Below are 18956 nucleotides of genomic sequence, written 5' to 3'. Positions count from 1 at the left end.
TTGTAAATCTATTCTTCACATTAAATACATTTAATTTGAACTGAAATCATTAGCGTTGTTCTGTGCACAGTCTGAAACTACAACATGTCCTCTCTGTTTACACTGAGCTCTCTCTTTAGAACAGGTTGTGTGGTCGTATCAGGTCATTGTGGTCAATGTTGAAAATATTCCTTCTTTATCACAATATTGTATTTATTTACAGATATTTTGCTTCAATGTGATATAGTACTTTAAAACGTTGATTTTGGATTATCCAGTGAACTAAATACTAAAACGCTAAACATTTTTATCCCATTATTTAAGTTGTATTTTTCATATGCATATGTAAATATTTCATGTTTTTTCATGTGCTTGTGTATTTTAAGAGGGAATGTTTTGCAACAATAAAAGACTTTAAAGTATTTCTCACTGTGTTGGAAAAAGACATTGTCACTTAATTTACCACTTTGGTTGTATAACACATGATTTAACGTGGTGATTATTTCCTAAAACAAGTTAAACTGAATCATGAAATGTTGCAACATTAATGCATTTTATTATGTTGATTTAGTTTTTTCCACTTTAAAATAAATATTTTTTCACAAGTAACAATTCTCAGGCACTTGTTGTGGAAAGTTGCTGTAAAATCTGATAATCAACCAAACATCACCATCTACTGGTAAAGAAATGAAATGTCAGGATAGAAAGTGAAACTTAAAGCTGGTTTCCACGTTGCTGAACAGAGCTGAGAGACGCCATTACAGGGAGGAGTATCGCGTCTATAAACATCACATCAGAAGGATTGTAATCTGTAATTTAAAGGGACACAGATGTGGTGAGTCTTTCTGTTTAAAGATATTCACATATCAGAGCAAATGGCTGAGAAAACAGCTCTTTTTGAAGGTTTCCTGAACTGCCATGTTTGTTCAGAGACGTTCAGAGATCCTGTGTCTCTGAGCTGCAACCACAGCTTCTGTTCAAGCTGCCTGCAACTATTCTGGAAACAAGCTGAAAACAAAAACTGTCCCATTTGTAAAAGAAAATCCTCAAAAGACAATACTGGAATTAACTTTCCACTGAAGGAACTGGCTGACTCGTTTGCTGAGAGACAGAAAACTGGATCACCTGAGACAGAAAAAGGAGAGAAGAAGGTGGAGGTGGTGTGTAGTAAACATGGAGAAGAGACTCAACTGTTCTGTGAGGATGAAGAGAGAGTTGTGTGTTCTGTCTGTGAGTCTTCTCTCCACCAGAGTCACAAGTTGGTTCCTGTAGAACAAGCAGTCAGTGACCTGAAGGACCAGCTGAGATCTAACTTAGAGTCTCTGCAGGACAAGAAGGACGAATATGAAGAAGTGGAGAAAACATACAATGAAATGATTCAACTCTCCAAGAAGCAGCTGTTGTCCACAGAGAGGCAGATCAGAGCAGAGTTCAACAAGCTCCACCAGGTCCTGAAAGAGGAAGAGGAGTCCAGACTGGCAGCTCTGAGGGAGGAAGAGGAGCAGAAGGGGAAGACTATCAGCAGAGAGATGAAGATGATTCAGGAGCAGATCTCCTCTCTGTCAGACAGCATCTCTGCTGTTGAAGAAGACCTGCAGAAACACAACGTGTCATTCCTCAGCAGTTATAAAGCCACTCAGACCAGAGCCAGAGTCCAGAGCTCACTGTCAGATCCACAGCTGGTCTCAGGAGCGCTGATAGATGTGGCCAAACACCTGGGCAACCTGTCCTTCAGAGTCTGGGAGAAGATGAAGGACAAGGTCCACTTCAGTCCTGTCATTCTGGACCCAAACACTGCATGCCCCATTCTCTATCTGTCTGATGATCTGACCAGTGTGAGACATGGAGACACAAACCAGGAGCTTCCTGACAATCCAGAGAGAAACACTGAGTATGTCACTGTTCTGGGCTCTGAGGGCTTCAGCTCAGGGAAACACAGCTGGGAGGTGGAGGTGGGAGACCATCCTGACTGGTGTGTAGGTTTGGTTAAAGAGTCAGTTGACAGGAAGGGAAAGATACATGCTTCACCAAAATATGGACTCTGGTGTTTAACTCATCACAGTGGAGAATACATTGATGTTGTTGGTCAGACTGTCCGAGTGAAGAAGAGTCTCCAGAGGATCAGAGTCCAGCTGGACTATGACATGGGGGACGTGTCCTTCTACGACCCTGAAGACATGACTCACATCTACACTCACAGAGACACTTTCACTGAGAAACTCTTCCCATGTTTCAGTGTTGGAGAGTCTGGTGATGCTAAAACTGCTGACATCAAAATGTGTGAAACTGATATTTCTCTGTGATGTTCAGGGAGGGTGGTGAGGTCTCAGTGATTTATCAGGATTTTTATCATGGTGGTGGGTTTTGTTAACAGACAATTCCAGTTACTTCTTCAATTTGATAATACATGAAGAAAATGTAGAGATCTATATCAATGAAACATAAGATTTGAGTGAATTACATGATGTTTGTGATGTAAATATGCTGAAAGAACTGGGACCAGTAGATTTCATGTGATCATTTTATTTTCACGTTTATCTACAGATTTGTTTTTAATATTATAGATCAGCAACAACCTTAAGTTTTCTTTTTTTAATTTTGAATAGTTTACGTTGTTTAAGTTTTACATTTTAGAATCATTTTTCATCTTTTAATCATGAAATCTTTGTTTCAGTAAACAACTTTCTCAAAATGCATCAATTTAAAATCATTCAGATTAATAAATAATTCCTTTTAATACATTTATTGTTCAGAGTGGATCAAACAGTGAATGTTGATGTAATAATGAACCTGTTATTTACTATCTGTGACTTAACATATTTTATATTATATCAGTTTTATCTATGTGCTTAAACGTAGTCTCGTTCCTCATCTTTGTTTCTTTAAATGTAGAACATTCTGCAGAAATTGCTTCATGTTTATATTTCTTCATTGTTTGAGTCCAAATTAGAAAAGCTCAAAATTGTAATAAAATGTGACATTGACTTTAAGAGTGTGTGTTAGTGCTGCAACTAAAAGCTGTTTCTATTATCAATTCATCTGATGTTTTTAGTTAAATATCAGAAAATTGTGAAATATGCCAAATAAAAACAGCAAATACTCATTTGAGCAGATGTGTAGATTGCTTTCAAGATAAATTATTTTAATTATTGGCCATATTGGCAAAACAATATGGGTTATTAAATTGCATGTTTTCTACCTTGTCAGCAAATATTGTAGTCAAAAACACGACTGAGTGACTTCTATCAATACAAAGCTGTGCTGCAGTTTGTGTTTGCAAACACAGAAACTGATTCACTTTTCTATTTCAATGATCATTTTATTGATAACACCGTAACACATTTTCTTGAAGTCATAGAAACGCGTGTAGCACGTAAGAGAACAGCAATAATCTGAAGAATCAGAGAACTAGAGGATTAATATTATCATACAGAAGAAACCCAACGAGACAAAGGGAAACTAGAAAGAGCCAACTGCAGAGAAATGATTGAATGAGGTCAGAAACAGAGAGACCAAGAGAAGACAACTCTGTGTTGTCAGTGCCACGTCGTCACTGTCTGGAGAAAGAAGATGGCGGAGGTTCAGCGTGAACACGGCGGCTCCAGTTGATCTCAGTAATGCTTCATCTGACTAAACAGCTGAGGGGAAGGCAGCAGAGCTCTCAGAGACCTCCAGACACCAGAGAAGGACTGTTATTGTAGTTTATATGTCGGGCTGCACAATGAATCATCTTCTATCATCACGTCAGCTTTGATCATTCATACACAATCAGGATGTATCAGAGGTGTTGGCACAGTTTCTTTAGTGACGAATGTAAAACGTGTAACCAGTTTGTGATATAAGATGAATGAAGGAGAAAGATTTTGTTCCCCAAAAATCACTGAGGACAACAATCGTGTATCAACGTCATGAAGTCAAACTGTAATCAGGACGGTGGTTCTGGTCATAATTGTGAAGCCCTCATCAATAATTACACCGGAAGCGTTCTCTTCTTCTACACTGATGAACTGCTGTTGTCTCTGACTGCATTGTCTGTCAGATGTGACACTAAAGTCAACTTGTTGTGCAGCTGCATCAGAAGCATCAATGTGCCGTCCGTCGGTGTGTGTTTGTGCTTTACTCTGTGTGACTGCGCCCCCTGCTGGAGCTCCTTCTCTCTTTGAGCTGCCTTTAACCGCTCAGTTGGACTCGAGTGCTGCTCCTCAAAGTGACATGCAGGCTCAGTGAAGCACCAGTCACTCTTGGTGCTGATGGTCAACGAGCGCTCCTCGTGTTCTCTCAGCTACGTGAGGCAGATGTTCTGCACTGACCACACGGAGCCCCATAGAAGAGCATGAGAGGTCATCTTCATCAACACTGTCACTAACATCATCATCCTGATCATCTTCTTTGTATCATATTGAGACAAAAGTATTGATATGCAGTTATAAAGCTGAGAGAACAGACAGAACGGCCGAGAACACCAGTTGCTCCTTCTGTGAGAGGATTTAATGCTTTTCTCTGTTTTATGTCAATGTTCACTGAATATTTGGGGGTTTTGGACTGTTGGTGAGACAAAACAAGATATTTGAAGACGTCACCTTTCACTCTGAGGAACTGAATATCTTTGTTTTCTGGTATTTTACAAGAAGAAAATAATCAGTAATTAAAGTAATTACAGTTAACTTACAGTCAAACTTCTTGATTCAAATGGAGGACTTCGTAAACAGTTTTTAAATAAGTGCTGAATCAAAACATTTACTGTTTGTTTACATTTCTAAATTATATTTATTGTAAATCTATTCTTCACATTAAATACATTTAATTTGAACTGAAATCATTAGCGTTGTTCTGTGCACAGTCTGAAACTACAACATGTCCTCTCTGTTTACACTGAGCTCTCTCTTTAGAACAGGTTGTGTGGTCGTATCAGGTCATTGTGGTCAATGTTGAAAATATTCCTTCTTTATCACAATATTGTATTTATTGACAGATATTTTGCTTCAATGTGATATAGTACTTTAAAACGTTGATTTTGGATTATCCAGTGAACTAAATACTAAAACGCTAAACATTTTTATCCGATTATTTAAGTTGTATTTTTCACATGAATATGTAAATAATTCATGTTCTTTCATGTGCTTGTGTATTTTAAGAGGGAATGTTTTGCAACAATAAAAGACTTTAAAGTATTTCTCACTGTGTTGGAAAAAGACATTGTCACTTAATTTACCACTTTGGTTGTATAACACATGATTTAATGTGGTGATTATTTCCTAAAACAAGTTAAACTGAATCATGAAATGTTGCAACGTTAATGCATTTTATTATGTTGATTTAGTTTTTTCCACTTTAAAATAAATATTTTTTCACAAGTAACAATTCTCAGGCACTTGTTGTGGAAAGTTGCTGTAAAATCTGATAATCAACCAAACATCACCATCTACTGGTAAAGAAATGAAATGTCAGGATAGAAAGTGAAACTTAAAGCTGGTTTCCACGTTGCTGAACAGAGCTGAGAGACGCCATTACAGGGAGGAGTATCGCGTCTATAAACATCACATCAGAAGGATTGTAATCTGTAATTTAAAGGGACACAGATGTGGTGAGTCTTGCTGTTTAACGATATTCACATATCAGAGAAAATGGCTGAGAAAACAGCTCTTTTTGGAAGTTTCCTGAACTGCCATGTTTGTTCAGAGACGTTCAGAGATCCTGTGTCTCTGAGCTGCAACCACAGCTTCTGTTCAAGCTGCCTGCAACTATTCTGGAAACAAGCTGAAAACAAAAACTGTCCCATTTGTAAAACAAAGTCCTCAAAAGACAATCCTCTGGTGAACTTTGCACTGAAGGAACTGGCTGACTCGTTTGCTGAGAGACAGAAAACTGGATCACCTGAGACAGAAAAAGGAGAGAAGAAGGTGGAGGTGGTGTGTAGTAAACATGGAGAAGAGACTAAACAGTTCTGTGAGGACGAGCAGAAAGCTGTGTGTCCTGTCTGTGAGTTTTCTCTCCACCAGAGTCACAAGGTGGTTCCTATAGAACAAGCAGTCAGTGACCTGAAGGACCAGCTGAGATCTGACTTAGAGTCTCTGCAGGACAAGAAGGACGAATATGAAGAAGTGGAGGAAACATACAATGAAATGATTCAACTCTCCAAGAAGCAGCTGTTGTCCACAGAGAGGCAGATCAGAGCAGAGTTCAACAAGCTCCACCAGGTCCTGAAAGAGGAAGAGGAGTCCAGACTGGCAGCTCTGAGGGAGGAAGAGGAGCAGAAGGGGAAGACTATCAGCAGAGAGATGAAGATGATTCAGGAGCAGATCTCCTCTCTGTCAGACAGCATCTCTGCTGTTGAAGAAGACCTGCAGAAACACAACGTGTCATTCCTCAGCAGTTATAAAGCCACTCAGACCAGAGCCAGAGTCCAGAGCTCACTGTCAGATCCACAGCTGGTCTCAGGAGCGCTGATAGATGTGGCCAAACACCTGGGCAACCTGTCCTTCAGAGTCTGGGAGAAGATGAAGGACAAGGTCCACTTCAGTCCTGTCATTCTGGACCCAAACACTGCAAGCCCCTGGCTCTATCTGTCTGATGATCTGACCAGTGTGAGACGTGGAGACACAGACCAGAAGCTTCCTCACAATCCAGAGAGAAACACTGAGTATGCCACTGTTCTGGGCTCTGAGGGCTTCAGCTCAGGGAAACACAGCTGGGAGGTGGAGGTGGGAGACCATCCTGACTGGACTGTAGGTTTGGTTAAAGAGTCAGTTGACAGGAAGGGAAAGATATTTGTTTCACCAGAATATGGATTCTGGTGTTTAACTCATCGTGGTGGAGAATACACTGATGTTGTTGGTGAGACTGTCAGAGTGAAGAAGAGTCTCCAGAGGATCAGAGTCCAGCTGGACTATGACATGGGGGACGTGTCCTTCTACGACCCTGAAGACATGACTCACATCTGCACTCTCAGAGACACTTTCACTGAGAAACTCTTCCCATATTTCGGTGTTGGAAAGTCTGGTGATGCTAAAACTGCTGACATCAAAATGTGCCAAACTGAAATTTCCCTGTGATGTTGAGGGAGGGTGGTGAGGTCTCAGTGATTTATCAGGATTTGTATGATGGTGGTGGGTTTTTAGTTAATTACAGACTATTGAGGTGAGAATCCTGTAATTTGAAAGTACATCAGAAAAAATGTATAGACTAAAGTTAAAGAAAAAATAAGATTTCATCTCTTTCAGCAAGTATCATGAAAGGACACATTCATTGGTTGTTGTATAATGTAATATATTTTCAAAGCACAGAATGAGAAACTAAAGCTAGGTGTGTGAGGCATTATGTTCTAAATGGTGTTTGTGGTGTAAATATCCTACTTTTTTCCCCAATTAGCAACAACTTTAAGGTTACACTAAAAAGGTTGTCGTTTTAAATCACGTGACCACATGAAGCCTCATCTTACCTTGTTTATCTTTGACATTCAACAATGACTTCATTGTGTTTTATAGTAAACTGGTTACTTTCATGAATAAATGGTTCGGTTCCTTCAGTCGTTTCATTTGCAAACAAGAGTTTAGCGCTGATGATGCAGAATAATATATTGATTTCATATAATTTTGAACAAATATTTTCCGATTCAACATATCCAAATACACATTTGATGCTGCTGATGTACGAGTATAATTGTATTCTGTTTAGTTCCACAAGTTGGAGACGAAGTACACGTTTTGGTTCCAGGCTGGTGATAATTTTGATAATTTTTGTTTTCACTTTTTTATACACATTATTGTTTCCTGCAGTTTCACACAAATCTTATATTTGTTCAGGGTTTGGTAGAACATGTCTGTGTTTCTTATTCTTCAGAAGATTTCTATCTGTCCTCAGGGTATCTAGCAGACGATCACAAGTGACTGTTCCTCTTGATAAGATGCTTCATTTAGCAGTTTGTTATTTAATTATCTCAGAAATCAGACACACAAACAGAATCATTCAGAACTTGCCTGTTTTTCGTGTAACTGTAGTATATTTTAAATTCAATTCAGATGTTGTGAATACAGACTGCTACTAAATAAAACACTTTATTCTCATTTCCATGTTTCTTCTCTCATTCCTTCATTTTCTGTTGGTGTTGGTGAAAAACTCCTCTCACCTGTTTAGTGAAATGTAGACGTACATACAAGAGGTGAGGGACACTGTGGGCACCAACACTGGTGTGCTGCAGTTACATATTCCTGTCTGTTCCTGATGGAGACATGAATATCAGTCTTTCACAACAACACTGTGCAGGACTTTATTCCAGTTCCAGAAGAAGATGTGGAATGATATCTGGAAATACACAATACAAATGATAATACATGTTTGTAATGAGGAATATCAAAGCTGTAATGTTCTGGTCTGTTGAAATCAACGTACTGTAGATATTGTAGAGTGGTGCAGTGGTGAAGGAAGTATTCAGATCCTTTACAGGAGTAAAAGTACGAACACGAACTGTGAAAATACTCCAGTAAAAGTCCTGCATTCAAAACTGTACTCAAGTAAAAGTATTGTCAACACTTCTGTAGATACGTAGTTTTAACTGGACAGGAAGGAGACGAAGACTGTGATCTGAAAAGTAACTAAAGCTGTCGGATAAATGTGGTGGAGTAAAAAGTACAATATTGGTCTCTGAGATGTCGTGGAGCACAAACAAAGTTACATTAAATTGAAATATTCAAGCAAATGACAAGTACTTTGCATATGTACTCATTTAGAGTACTTGAGTAAATGCACTTTGTTAAATTCCACCAATGAAGTGGTGAATAAATGTACCATCAGCTGGCTTCTGCTGCTCTCTATTGGCTAAACATGGTGCAGGATAAAGATGTGGCAATGGTGCAACAGTCACAATCTGGTGCAAAAGGGCAACCTTGAACAAATAAGATAAATGACAAATAAATGCTAAATGTTTAGAACACACATTGGTGCAGTATTTAAGTATAGTAGCAAAGTAACACCGTGTTTTTCAACCTTTTCTGAGCTGTGGTACAGTTTTTACATTAAAAAGATCCCGCGGCGCACCAACAACCAAAAAAGTTACAAAATGACACATTGTAGCATAATACTGCATATTGACGGGTGTTTTGTTTGGAGATGATGTTTAAGCTTGATTGGGACCATGGATCTGATGGATCGCTTTTCCCCAAACATCAAGCTTAACGGAGTCGGTGCAGTCGGATCCCCGGTGAAGGTAAATCCAAACGACATAACTTTCGCTGTATTACCTTGAACTCAACGTTTTTTCTGTCTTTTGAACACCACTCATACGAGGCTTTTCATCAAGGTTAGAAGTTTGTTCAAGGCCCAGTTCAGAGTCTGAATTTTTCCTTTTCAAATATTGAAAACCACTGACCTGCTGAATGCACTTCTCAGGGACAACACGCTCACATGTGCTCAATGTCATCAACATGATAGAATGTGCAGCATGTGCACAGGATGTGACGGCACGGACACATTCTACTTCCTGTAAACGTCACAAGATGGAGACAAAGTCCATGTTGTTCTTTGCTGCACAGGTTGATCAATAGCAGCACCTCTTAGCACTTTCTGATGGATTCTTCTTTTCACACAGATCCTTCACAGAAACCCCGTTGTGTTTGTCTGACGTCCTGTTTGTCCAGAGTAGCTCACAAATCCATCACTGCTGTGGCTCTTGATGTTGTTGCTGCTTCATCAGCCACCAAGTCAGTCAAATCCTCTCAGAGACGTTATTCAGATTAGATTATATCTCAGACATGAGTCTTTTCAGCTCTTTAGAGGCCCACGTTTATTTTGTGCTGCTGTACCGTCATCATCAAAACTCTCTTGTACAAGATACAGATCAACACTGAACCTACATGTGGTGGAATGCTCCCCAGAGAATGAAGAATAGGGTGGAGGGTTGTGAAAGCAGCCCTCAGGCTGGCTCCTCCCACAACCAATTCCTAATCAGTGGCAGATAGAAGTCAGCTGTTGGCATCCCTTTTTGGGGGATTTTGACATTGTTGAACAGACCTGAGACGCCATTATAGGGTGTGAGAGTTCTGCTGAAAAACACACGTTTGGAGTATTTGAACCAGTGAAGAGACGGAACAGTAACCTGGTGAGTCTTGTTGTTGAAAGCTAATTTAGACACCAAGACAAATGGCTGAAATATCTCTTCTTGAAGGTTTCCTGAACTGCCATGTTTGTTCAGAGACGTTCAGAGATCCTGTGTCTCTGAGCTGCAACCACAGCTTCTGTTCAAGCTGCCTGCAACTATCCTGGAAACAAGCTAAAAACAGAAACTGTCCCATTTGTAAAACAAAGTCCTCAACGGATGAACCAGCAGTGAACTTAACACTGAAGGGACTGGCTGACTCGTTTGCTGAGAGACAGAAAACTGGATCACCTGAGACAGAACAAGGAAAGGAGAAAGAGGAGGTCGTGTGTGAAGAACATCCAGAAGTTCCTTATTGGTTCTGTGAGGACGAGCAGAAAGCTGTGTGTCCTGTCTGTGAGTTTTCTCTCCACCAGAGTCACAAGGTGGTTCCTATAGAACAAGCAGTCAGTGACCTGAAGGACCAGCTGAGATCTGACTTAGAGTCTCTGCAGGACAAGAGGGACGAATATGAAGAAGTGGAGGAAACATACAATGAAATGATTGAACTCTCCGAGAAGCAGCTGTTGTCCACAGAGAGGCAGATCAGAGCAGAGTTCAACAAGCTCCACCAGGTCCTGAAAGAGGAAGAGGAGTCCAGACTGGCAGCTCTGAGGGAGGAAGAGGAGCAGAAGGGGAAGACTATCAGCAGAGAGATGAAGATGATTCAGGAGCAGATCTCCTCTCTGTCAGACAGCATCTCTGCTGTTGAAGAAGACCTGCAGAAACACAACGTGTCATTCCTCAGCAGTTATAAAGCCACTCAGACCAGAGCCAGAGTCCAGAGCTCACTGTCAGATCCACAGCTGGTCTCAGGAGCGCTGATAGATGTGGCCAAACACCTGGGCAACCTGTCCTTCAGAGTCTGGGAGAAGATGAAGGACAAGGTCCACTTCAGTCCTGTCATTCTGGACCCAAACACTGCACACCCCATTCTCTCTCTGTCTGATGATCTGACCAGTGTGAGATATGGAGACACAAACCAGAAGCTTCCTGACAATCCAGAGAGATTCACTGAGTATGCCACTGTTCTGGGCTCTGAGGGCTTCAGCTCAGGGAAACACAGCTGGGAGGTGGAGGTGGGAGACCATCCTGACTGGTTTGTAGGTTTGGCTAAAGAGTCAGTTGACAGGAAGGGAGTGATACCTGCTTCACCAGAATATGGAGTCTGGTGTTTACTTCATCGTAGTGGAGAATACACTGATGGATCTGGTCAGACTGTCCGAGTGAAGAAGAGTCTCCAGAGGATCAGAGTCCAGCTGGACTATGACATGGGGGACGTGTCCTTCTACGACCCTGAAGACATGACTCACATCTACACTTACAGAGACACTTTCACTGAGAAACTCTTCCCATGTTTCAGTATTGGAGAGTCTGGTGATGCTAAAACTGCTGATATCAAAATGTGTGAAACTGATATTTCTCTGTGATGTTCAGGGAGGGTGGTGAGGTCTCAGTGATTTATCAGGATTTTTATCATGGTGGTGGGTTTTGTTAACAGACAATTCCAGTTACTTCTTCAATTTGATAATACACGAAGAAAATGTAGAGATCTATATCAATGAAACATAAGATTTGAGCGAATTACATGATGTTTGTGATGTAAATATGCTGAAAGAACTGGGACCAGTAGATTTCATGTGATCATTTTATTTTCACGTTTATCTACAGATTTGTTTTTAATATTATAGATCAGCAACAACCTTAAGCTTTCTTTTTTTAATTTTGAATAGTTTACGTTGTTTAAGTTGTACAGTTTAGAATCATTTTTCATCTTTTAATCATGAAATCTTTGTTTCAGTAAACAACTTTCTCAAAATGCATCAATTTAAAATCATTCAGATTCATAAATAATTCCTTTTAATACATTTATTGTTCAGAGTGGATCAAACAGTGAATGTTGATGTAATAATGAACCTGTTATTTACTATCTGTGACTTAACATATTTTATATTATATCAGTTTTATCTATGTGCTTAAACGTAGTCTCGTTCCTCATCTTTGTTTCTTTAAATGTAGAACATTCTGCAGAAATTGCTTCATGTTTATATTTCTTCATTGTTTGAGTCCAAATTAGAAAAGCTCAAAATTGTAATAAAATGTGACATTGACTTTAAGAGTGTGTGTTAGTGCTGCAACTAAAAGCTGTTTCTATTATCAATTCATCTGATGTTTTTAGTTAAATATCAGAAAATTGTGAAATATGCCAAATAAAAACAGCAAATACTCATTTGAGCAGATGTGTAGATTGCTTTCAAGATAAATTATTTTAATTATTGGCCATATTGGCAAAACAATATGGGTTATTAAATTGCCTGTTTTCTACCTTGTCAGCAAATATTGTGGTCAAAAACACGAATGAGTGACTTCTATCAATACAAAGCTGTGCTGCAGTTTGTGTTTGCAAACACAGAAACTGATTCACTTTTCTATTTCAATGATAATTTTATTGATAACACCGTAACACATTTTCTTGAAGTCATAGAAACGCGTGTAGCACGTAAGAGAACAGCAATAATCTGAAGAATCAGAGAACTAGAGGATTAATATTATCATACAGAAGAAACCCAACGAGACAAAGGGAAACTAGAAAGAGCCAACTGCAGAGAAATGATTGAATGAGGTCAGAAACAGAGAGACCAAGAGAAGACAACTCTGTGTTGTCAGCGCTCCTCGTGTTCTGCACTGACAACACGGAGCCCCATAGAAAAGCATGAGAGGTTCTCTTCTTCATCAACACTGTCGACATCCTCATCGCGCCACAGTCACTAACATCATGCTGATCATCTTCTTTGTATCATCTTGAGACTAAAATGATTCATATGCACTTAAAAAGCTGCGAGAATAGACAGAGAAAGGTCGAGTATAACAGCATTCAGTAGGAAATGAGAAACCAAATAAAAAGAAACACCAAAAAACAAGTGTCCAGTTGACTTTCATGCAAAGTAAATGCCAGCTACGCTGTTGCAGGTGTGTAATACTGTGTCCTCCCTCATTGAAAACATGTGAATCCTGTTATGTTTCAATACTTTCAAGGCTTGGAACACAGCAAGAAGAACAGAAGAACACCACCTTTGGACATGCTGCTATCTCTTCTTTTCTTTGGAGAGGGGGGGGGGGCATGTTTGACCAGCACGATCCCACAGGAACACCTTCAGGTAGCCTTTGACCTTTTAGTGTTAGAAGACGGTCAACTCGGCGTTGACTGGTACTGGATGAGACACGAGTACAATACAATGTCTCAGTGGTTCATTTGTAAAAAAAAAAAAAAAAAAAGCTTCATCATCTTAAAGAAAAAGAAGCTTTTGGAGCATCAGTTCACTCAAAATACAATCCTGAATTATATGAGCTTAAACGTGATAGATAGCCCACTCTGGCAAAGTGGTGATGACCGTAGTGGAAGAGAGCGATGTACACCATGAAAACAAAAACAACCCCAATCTGAAGTTGCAGAAGGAAAATCGCAAAACATTAATTCCCACCATGTTGGTCGTTTCAGAGAAACACATGCAGGATGCAAATTGGGTGTACTATCCCTTTAAAAAAAACTCACGCGGAGTACACTCCCTTTCAACAACAGACAGTACTTGCACAAGTGCGCGAGTTGTGTAACAGGAAAACTCAAAGAAAGAGAAAAGCACAATAAAATGATCCACTAAAATAAATAAATAAATATTCAAAATAAATAGAAACCTGAGGACGATTCATCAAACCGGCTGCCCGGTCTCTTTCATATCTTGGTCTGACCAATAGGGGCGAGACAAATGTGAAGGCAGCCAATGGTGGACGAGCAAAGTACAGAGGAGCTGATCGCAAGTCAAACCCCCTAAAAAAACAACTCTGTGCTGCAAAGTCCATCGGATTAATCTTGCCACCCCTGGCACAAGCACGTAATATCATAAAAAGCTGAAAACACAATACGAGAAAAGAAAAAACAGATCAAATCATAATATTAAAAAAAAAGCCGCTGGCTGCAGAACAAAATCATCATTGTGAGAGAAGAGGCATGTCACTGCTGCTGTGAGCAAAACACAGCGCTCAGTTTGTCATGTAAAAATATTGTAAACCTTCGATTTTACGGTGTGACATATTTCTCTCATTAACAAAATATGTCATAACAAGACAACGTTCTTATACTATCACAAGTTGGTTTCATAAGATAAAACATTGTTTTTTAATCCTTTCTCATTTGTTCATGTTTTATGGGGCATTTACATGTTTTGAGTCCTAATGAGCGACACAATACAACATCTAAGCGAAATGTTTAGTCCAGGACTTACGATAAACCAGTTTACTTTAAAACCGTACTGGGACTCGTGTCCGTGCAGCCTTTAGTAACTCTCCACTTCATTTAAGATGATTCTGCCTTTAAGAGGTCCTTCTTCTGCATAGCCCTGCATGTTTGAAAAATATAATTAATGTCTGCTTCTATGTGCTCAATTAAAGCTAAATCACCCTCAAAATACCTCAGTAAAGTAAAGTAAAGCATCAAACGATACCCGTTCTCTCATATTGGCTGTGATCTTTCCTCTTTCAGTTCTTTATATAACAACACACCAACTTATTTTGGGATAATGTGTAGAAATGGGATGTGTTATTACAACATGAAGTTTCTTGTTGAAACAAAACAAGTCAGTATGTCGTCGACAGCATTAAATATCTTGTCATATTTTTAAAAAATTGTCTCATTGTGATGAAAATCATGGAACCAAGTCAGGAAATATTGTCGTATGCTTTGTATGTTTGAAATGTTGACGTTTTGAGGCAGGAAGGCACTGAGCTCAGCTCACCGCTTTTACATCGCAGCAAGAGAAAAACGCACAGCAGCTTCCTGAAACTGTACCGAGTCGAAACGTTTGAACTAGTGTGTGTCGGGCTTACATCACCACAGTCTCTCTCTCACACACACACACACACACACACGCACACACACGCACACACTCTCTACATTCACACATGACACCATCAGACACACCCCTTCCAAAAAAACAACAACAAAAAGAAGAAAAAGAAAAGAAAACCCCAAAAACAAACTAAAACAAGTTGACCATGAGTTCGGGCGCAGTATTATAGCTCACATACACGAAGCAAATTACAAAAACTGCCAATATCATATCCACTTAATAGCCACAATAAAAAACATGCTTCCTTAAAAAGATAAAGAGAAAAACTAAAAAGATTTCATTCAACTCTAGAAACCACTGGCATCAAGAACTTTGAATTATACAAATTACATATACGATTGCAAATGTGTAATAATAATAATGACAATAATTATAATAATAATAATAATAATAATAATAATAGAGTAATGATAATAGATTTTACTTAAAACTTTACATACTGTATTTCCAGTGCAGTGTTTATGTCACACAAGTGTAGATTCACAGGAGGACAAGAGGGTTGGTGACACAACAATTGTGGGGAAGGGAGGAAGAGAGCACAGGAAGAAGGGATCACACCGAGTGCTGAAAACAACCCAAACCCCCCCCAGTGTGCCGGGGGGAAGAAGAGGAAGGACGTCGAGCTGTTGTGGGGCGGGTGACGGTGGTAAAAGAAGAGATGCATGCTGGGGGTTGAGCCGGGCGTCCAGTGTGAGAGGGTCTGTTGTTGAAGGGCCTGTCCCCAAACCAACCCTGGAGTTGTTCTTTCATCCTTTCATTCCTTCCTCCTCCTCCTCTTCCTCCTCTCTCTCCAGCAGAGCACTCCTGACAGACATAGTTATAGCACTCAACCCTGAGAAGAAAAACAAAACAGTGTCAAATCAATTAAACATAGAACCCTATTCCTGTTAGTGCGCATTATGACTTAATACTCTGAACACGTTCGTGAACGCTGGCTAGCAAGTTTTGTTGGTTTGGTTTTTCAGAACGGTCTCTCTCTGAGCCAATACTCATTTTTACTGAACAGAGCCTGAACGCGTCACAACCAACCTTCGTTCTCCTCGTGTCGATTTAAACATATTTCGTTTTTTTACAATGTAACACTATCAGAGATCGGCGACTAGAAAAGCATATACGATGGCGAACTGCGAGGGGGGCTCCGTACCGATCAACAATGGTCCGTTACACCACGAGTTGTACCCCATCCAAACAGGCGACAAAAACTCCACACAGTACATGAGGAACAAACACAAAAATGCTCCGAAAAAGGAAAACCTTCTGCTGTCAGTTTTCTCCCAGCTGCCCCGGTGCTGTGGTCCACACCTCACTGGAGTGGCGCAGCTGGTGCGCCTGAGCAGTGGAAGTGGATGTTCTGCCACTTGCTGTCTCTGCGATGCCAGACGCGCGTTTCCTCCGACTGGCTGGACCGCGGCCGACCCTGGCTGTCAACGAACTGAGTCAGGCGGATGTAGGCGATGCAGGCCGCGTCCTCGCCGATCAGGTGGACGTGAGGGTTCAGGATGGTGGTGTGGATGGGCTTGCTGTTCTTAGCCAAAACTGAAAAAAGATGACACGGATAACGTCAGGAGAAAGAATGAGCAGGATGACACAAACGATGCAATGTGATGCGTGACACTCATCGTCACACTCTCCGTGGATGTGGGAGCTGCTGTGGAATATATCTTCTCTGTGGTTAACCTGACCCTCCAGATGGTTTGTTGCACAGAACCTTCTGAGAAGCCTTCATTAAAAAGTGTTTTGAGCCTCATTTTGTGATTCAGACATATCAGATGTGTCTGTTTACACTAAAACTAAAGAGAAACAAGATAAAACAATACAAAACTAAATGAAAAAACATAATTTACAAGCACCGCGAGAAGCGATTTAAAAAGAAAAAGACAACAAATAGCAAAGAAATCCATCTCTCTTACGGTTCTCAAAGTAGAATCTGTGGAAATCCATCCCCTCTACCAGGTTGCCCAGCGCCTCCGGCTCAAACGAAGTCAGTCCGGGGTCGCAGATCTTACTGAAGAGGAAACAGAAAAGACATATTAATGAAGACACGCGTTCGCTTTGAACTACGCATTTGAACCCAAACCACCAACCAAAACGCAGACTCACGCGTATGCCTCAAAGTCTCCATTGTTGATTGCCTCTATCAGCTGCTCGGTGATCTTGATAATTTCTTGTTTGCGCGCTGCAGTGGACAAAAGGCACAGAAGCTAATCAGAAGTAATCGCAACAGTCGGATAGATGGAGAGCGGTTAGCTTCATAAATCATTTTAATTTAATGCAACACACGACAGTTAGAGCCCAAAATGCATTCATACTCACTGAGAATGCTGTTACTTGTGAGAAACGGAACTTCTCTCGTTTACATGATGAGCGGGAAAAATATGCTTTGTAGTGAAACAGCTTTAATTGTGGATTCTGTACGACACATGTGTAAAGATGCAAGTTAATTCACTCTTGAATTAGTTTGTGAATACATTTCTTAATCATGTCAAACAAAAACAAATCTACACACAGACCCATGTTCATCTCAATATATCACCGCAAACAACCACATCCGACGATTTAAAGACATCCCGACCAGTCAAAAGCAACCGAACGATGCGTCAATCCGTGTGCAGTCAGCAGTGCTCTCCGTGGCAGACTGAAGAGGTTCATGAAGCTCAGAAGCAAAACGCACACACATCCAGATTGCTCAATTTCCAACTGAGCTGACCGCAACGTGATGTACTTTACTCGAAGTACTTTCCAAAAGCAGAACACGCTGGCTGTTAAAGACGCTCGCTGCAACGCCGTTTCATTCGGAACCGGGATCGGCTAAGACGCGTAGGGTGGCGGTGGGTCACGCTCGGTACTCACTCTGGGAGGAAGCCAGGGAAGGGCTGGAGGGGGAGTGAGGGGGAGGTGGGGATGTGGTGTGTGCAGGGGGATGGGTGGGCCTGGCGCTAGGTACCGGTGCAGCGTCACCCTCGGGTGCAGGGGCCGCCGGCACCCTGCGGACGCTGCTTACCAGGTCTGTGAGCCGAGACACTGCGTGCCGTCCAGGCAAGATGGACGGATGAGTGGGTGGTGGTGGAGGAGGAAGAGGAATGCAAAAGAACAGGTAGAGAATAAAGGAATGAAGAAATAAGGAAATCCCTTTAGGAATGTGTGTATTTGTGGTCACAATAACTATAAATAGCAAACCATAGCAACAGAGGAAAAGTAAATGTTTTGGATTTATTTTCATGGCCACTTTTGTTCTCTCCTCCAGCATCCGTCGACAGTACACTCCCTGTCTTTGCTCTTTTCTACTCACTCTGCATGGGGACAGCGGGGGTGTGTGGAGGGGAGGTGGCAGAGAGGGCAGAGAGGGCAGAGAGGGCAGCGGGAGGTGGAGTGGATCTCCCTTCCCCGTCGGTTGTGGGCCCTGAGCCCCTACGCACTGAGCCCAGCAGGTCAGCAAACTTGGTGGCAGCTGAGTTCAGGAGGGATGAAGATGGGAGACAGTGCACTTAAATGGAAGCATTGTGGTCATACAGACGAACAAACTCTGTCTTGGAGAGCACTAAGACGAGCCGGCCGCCCAGCCGAACAGCTCTCCAAGACAGAGTGTGACTCACGGACGGTGAAGGGAACATAAAAGACAAAAGTCATGCTTGGTAATGTCTGAAAAACAATGTTGAGACACAGACTGCCATGGAGGTGTATTGTGTTGCTATTCCCATTTAAGTCCATGAGAAGGAGACGAGGAGGCAAGCTCCATTTCTAAAAATGTAAGCCAACGCGAAAGTGCCTTAAACTTGCATTGTCTTTACTGGTCAGCAGGGGCAGACTCCTCTGGTTACTAAAAGAAGTCAGAATGTATAGAAGTCTATGAGAAAATGACTCCACTTCTCTCTTGATTTATTCCCTCAGTAAACATAAGTTTATGGTCTCAATCTCTAGTTTCAAGTCTTCTATACAGCATGATG

General features: G+C 41.0%; 4 protein-coding genes across 32 annotated transcripts in view; 3 read left to right on the top strand and 1 right to left on the bottom strand.

Annotated features, from left to right (window-relative positions):
* The first annotated feature begins 725 nt into the window (after positions 1 to 725).
* LOC306778761 (zinc-binding protein A33-like) lies at positions 726 to 3077 on the top strand. Its single transcript, XM_079270424.1, has one exon. The coding sequence runs from the start codon at positions 855 to 857 to the stop codon at positions 2280 to 2282; it is 1428 nt and encodes a 475-aa protein (XP_079126550.1). The 5' UTR covers positions 726 to 854; the 3' UTR covers positions 2283 to 3077.
* A 2423-nt stretch (positions 3078 to 5500) lies between these two features.
* Positions 5501 to 8036, top strand: LOC306778760 (nuclear factor 7, brain-like). Its single transcript, XM_079270423.1, has one exon. The coding sequence runs from the start codon at positions 5604 to 5606 to the stop codon at positions 7029 to 7031; it is 1428 nt and encodes a 475-aa protein (XP_079126549.1). The 5' UTR covers positions 5501 to 5603; the 3' UTR covers positions 7032 to 8036.
* A 2077-nt stretch (positions 8037 to 10113) lies between these two features.
* LOC306778762 (zinc-binding protein A33-like) lies at positions 10114 to 11538 on the top strand (the record flags this gene model as incomplete). The annotated part of the gene is made up of 1 exon (XM_079270425.1): positions 10114 to 11538. The coding sequence occupies one exon, from the start codon at positions 10114 to 10116 to the stop codon at positions 11536 to 11538; it is 1425 nt and encodes a 474-aa protein (XP_079126551.1).
* Positions 11539 to 11864: 326 nt separating this feature from the next.
* The window catches only part of camk2b1 (calcium/calmodulin-dependent protein kinase (CaM kinase) II beta 1), a 53226-nt gene continuing 46134 nt past the window's right edge, over positions 11865 to 18956 (bottom strand). For 15 of the 29 annotated variants that reach the window (XM_079270111.1, XM_079270136.1, XM_079270113.1 and 12 more), the window contains 6 exons: positions 18302 to 18460; positions 17863 to 18033; positions 17113 to 17188; positions 16923 to 17017; positions 16267 to 16548; positions 11865 to 15844 (listed from right to left, as the gene is read on the bottom strand). In XM_079270111.1, the coding sequence (XP_079126237.1) occupies positions 16316 to 16548; positions 16923 to 17017; positions 17113 to 17188; positions 17863 to 18033; positions 18302 to 18460 (734 nt within the window). In that variant the 3' untranslated portion in view covers positions 11865 to 15844; positions 16267 to 16315. Of the gene's footprint in view, positions 15845 to 16156; positions 16803 to 16922; positions 17018 to 17112; positions 17189 to 17862; positions 18034 to 18301; positions 18461 to 18956 lie in introns of those variants that run through there. The other 14 variants (XM_079270130.1, XM_079270127.1, XM_079270128.1 and 11 more) reach the window with 4 other exon arrangements.

This window comes from Melanostigma gelatinosum, assembly GCF_949748355.1.
Source record: "Melanostigma gelatinosum genome assembly, chromosome: 6".
NCBI classification, from domain to species: Eukaryota; Metazoa; Chordata; class Actinopteri; order Perciformes; family Zoarcidae; genus Melanostigma; species Melanostigma gelatinosum.
Note: the sequence above shows the minus strand (reverse complement) of the source record. Positions and strands in the feature narration are given on the sequence as shown.

Coding starts and splice junctions, on each gene's coding strand:
- LOC306778761 (XM_079270424.1), top strand. CDS start 855: ATGGCTGAGAAAACAGCTCTTTTTGAAGGTTTCCTGAACTGCCATGTT.
- LOC306778760 (XM_079270423.1), top strand. CDS start 5,604: ATGGCTGAGAAAACAGCTCTTTTTGGAAGTTTCCTGAACTGCCATGTT.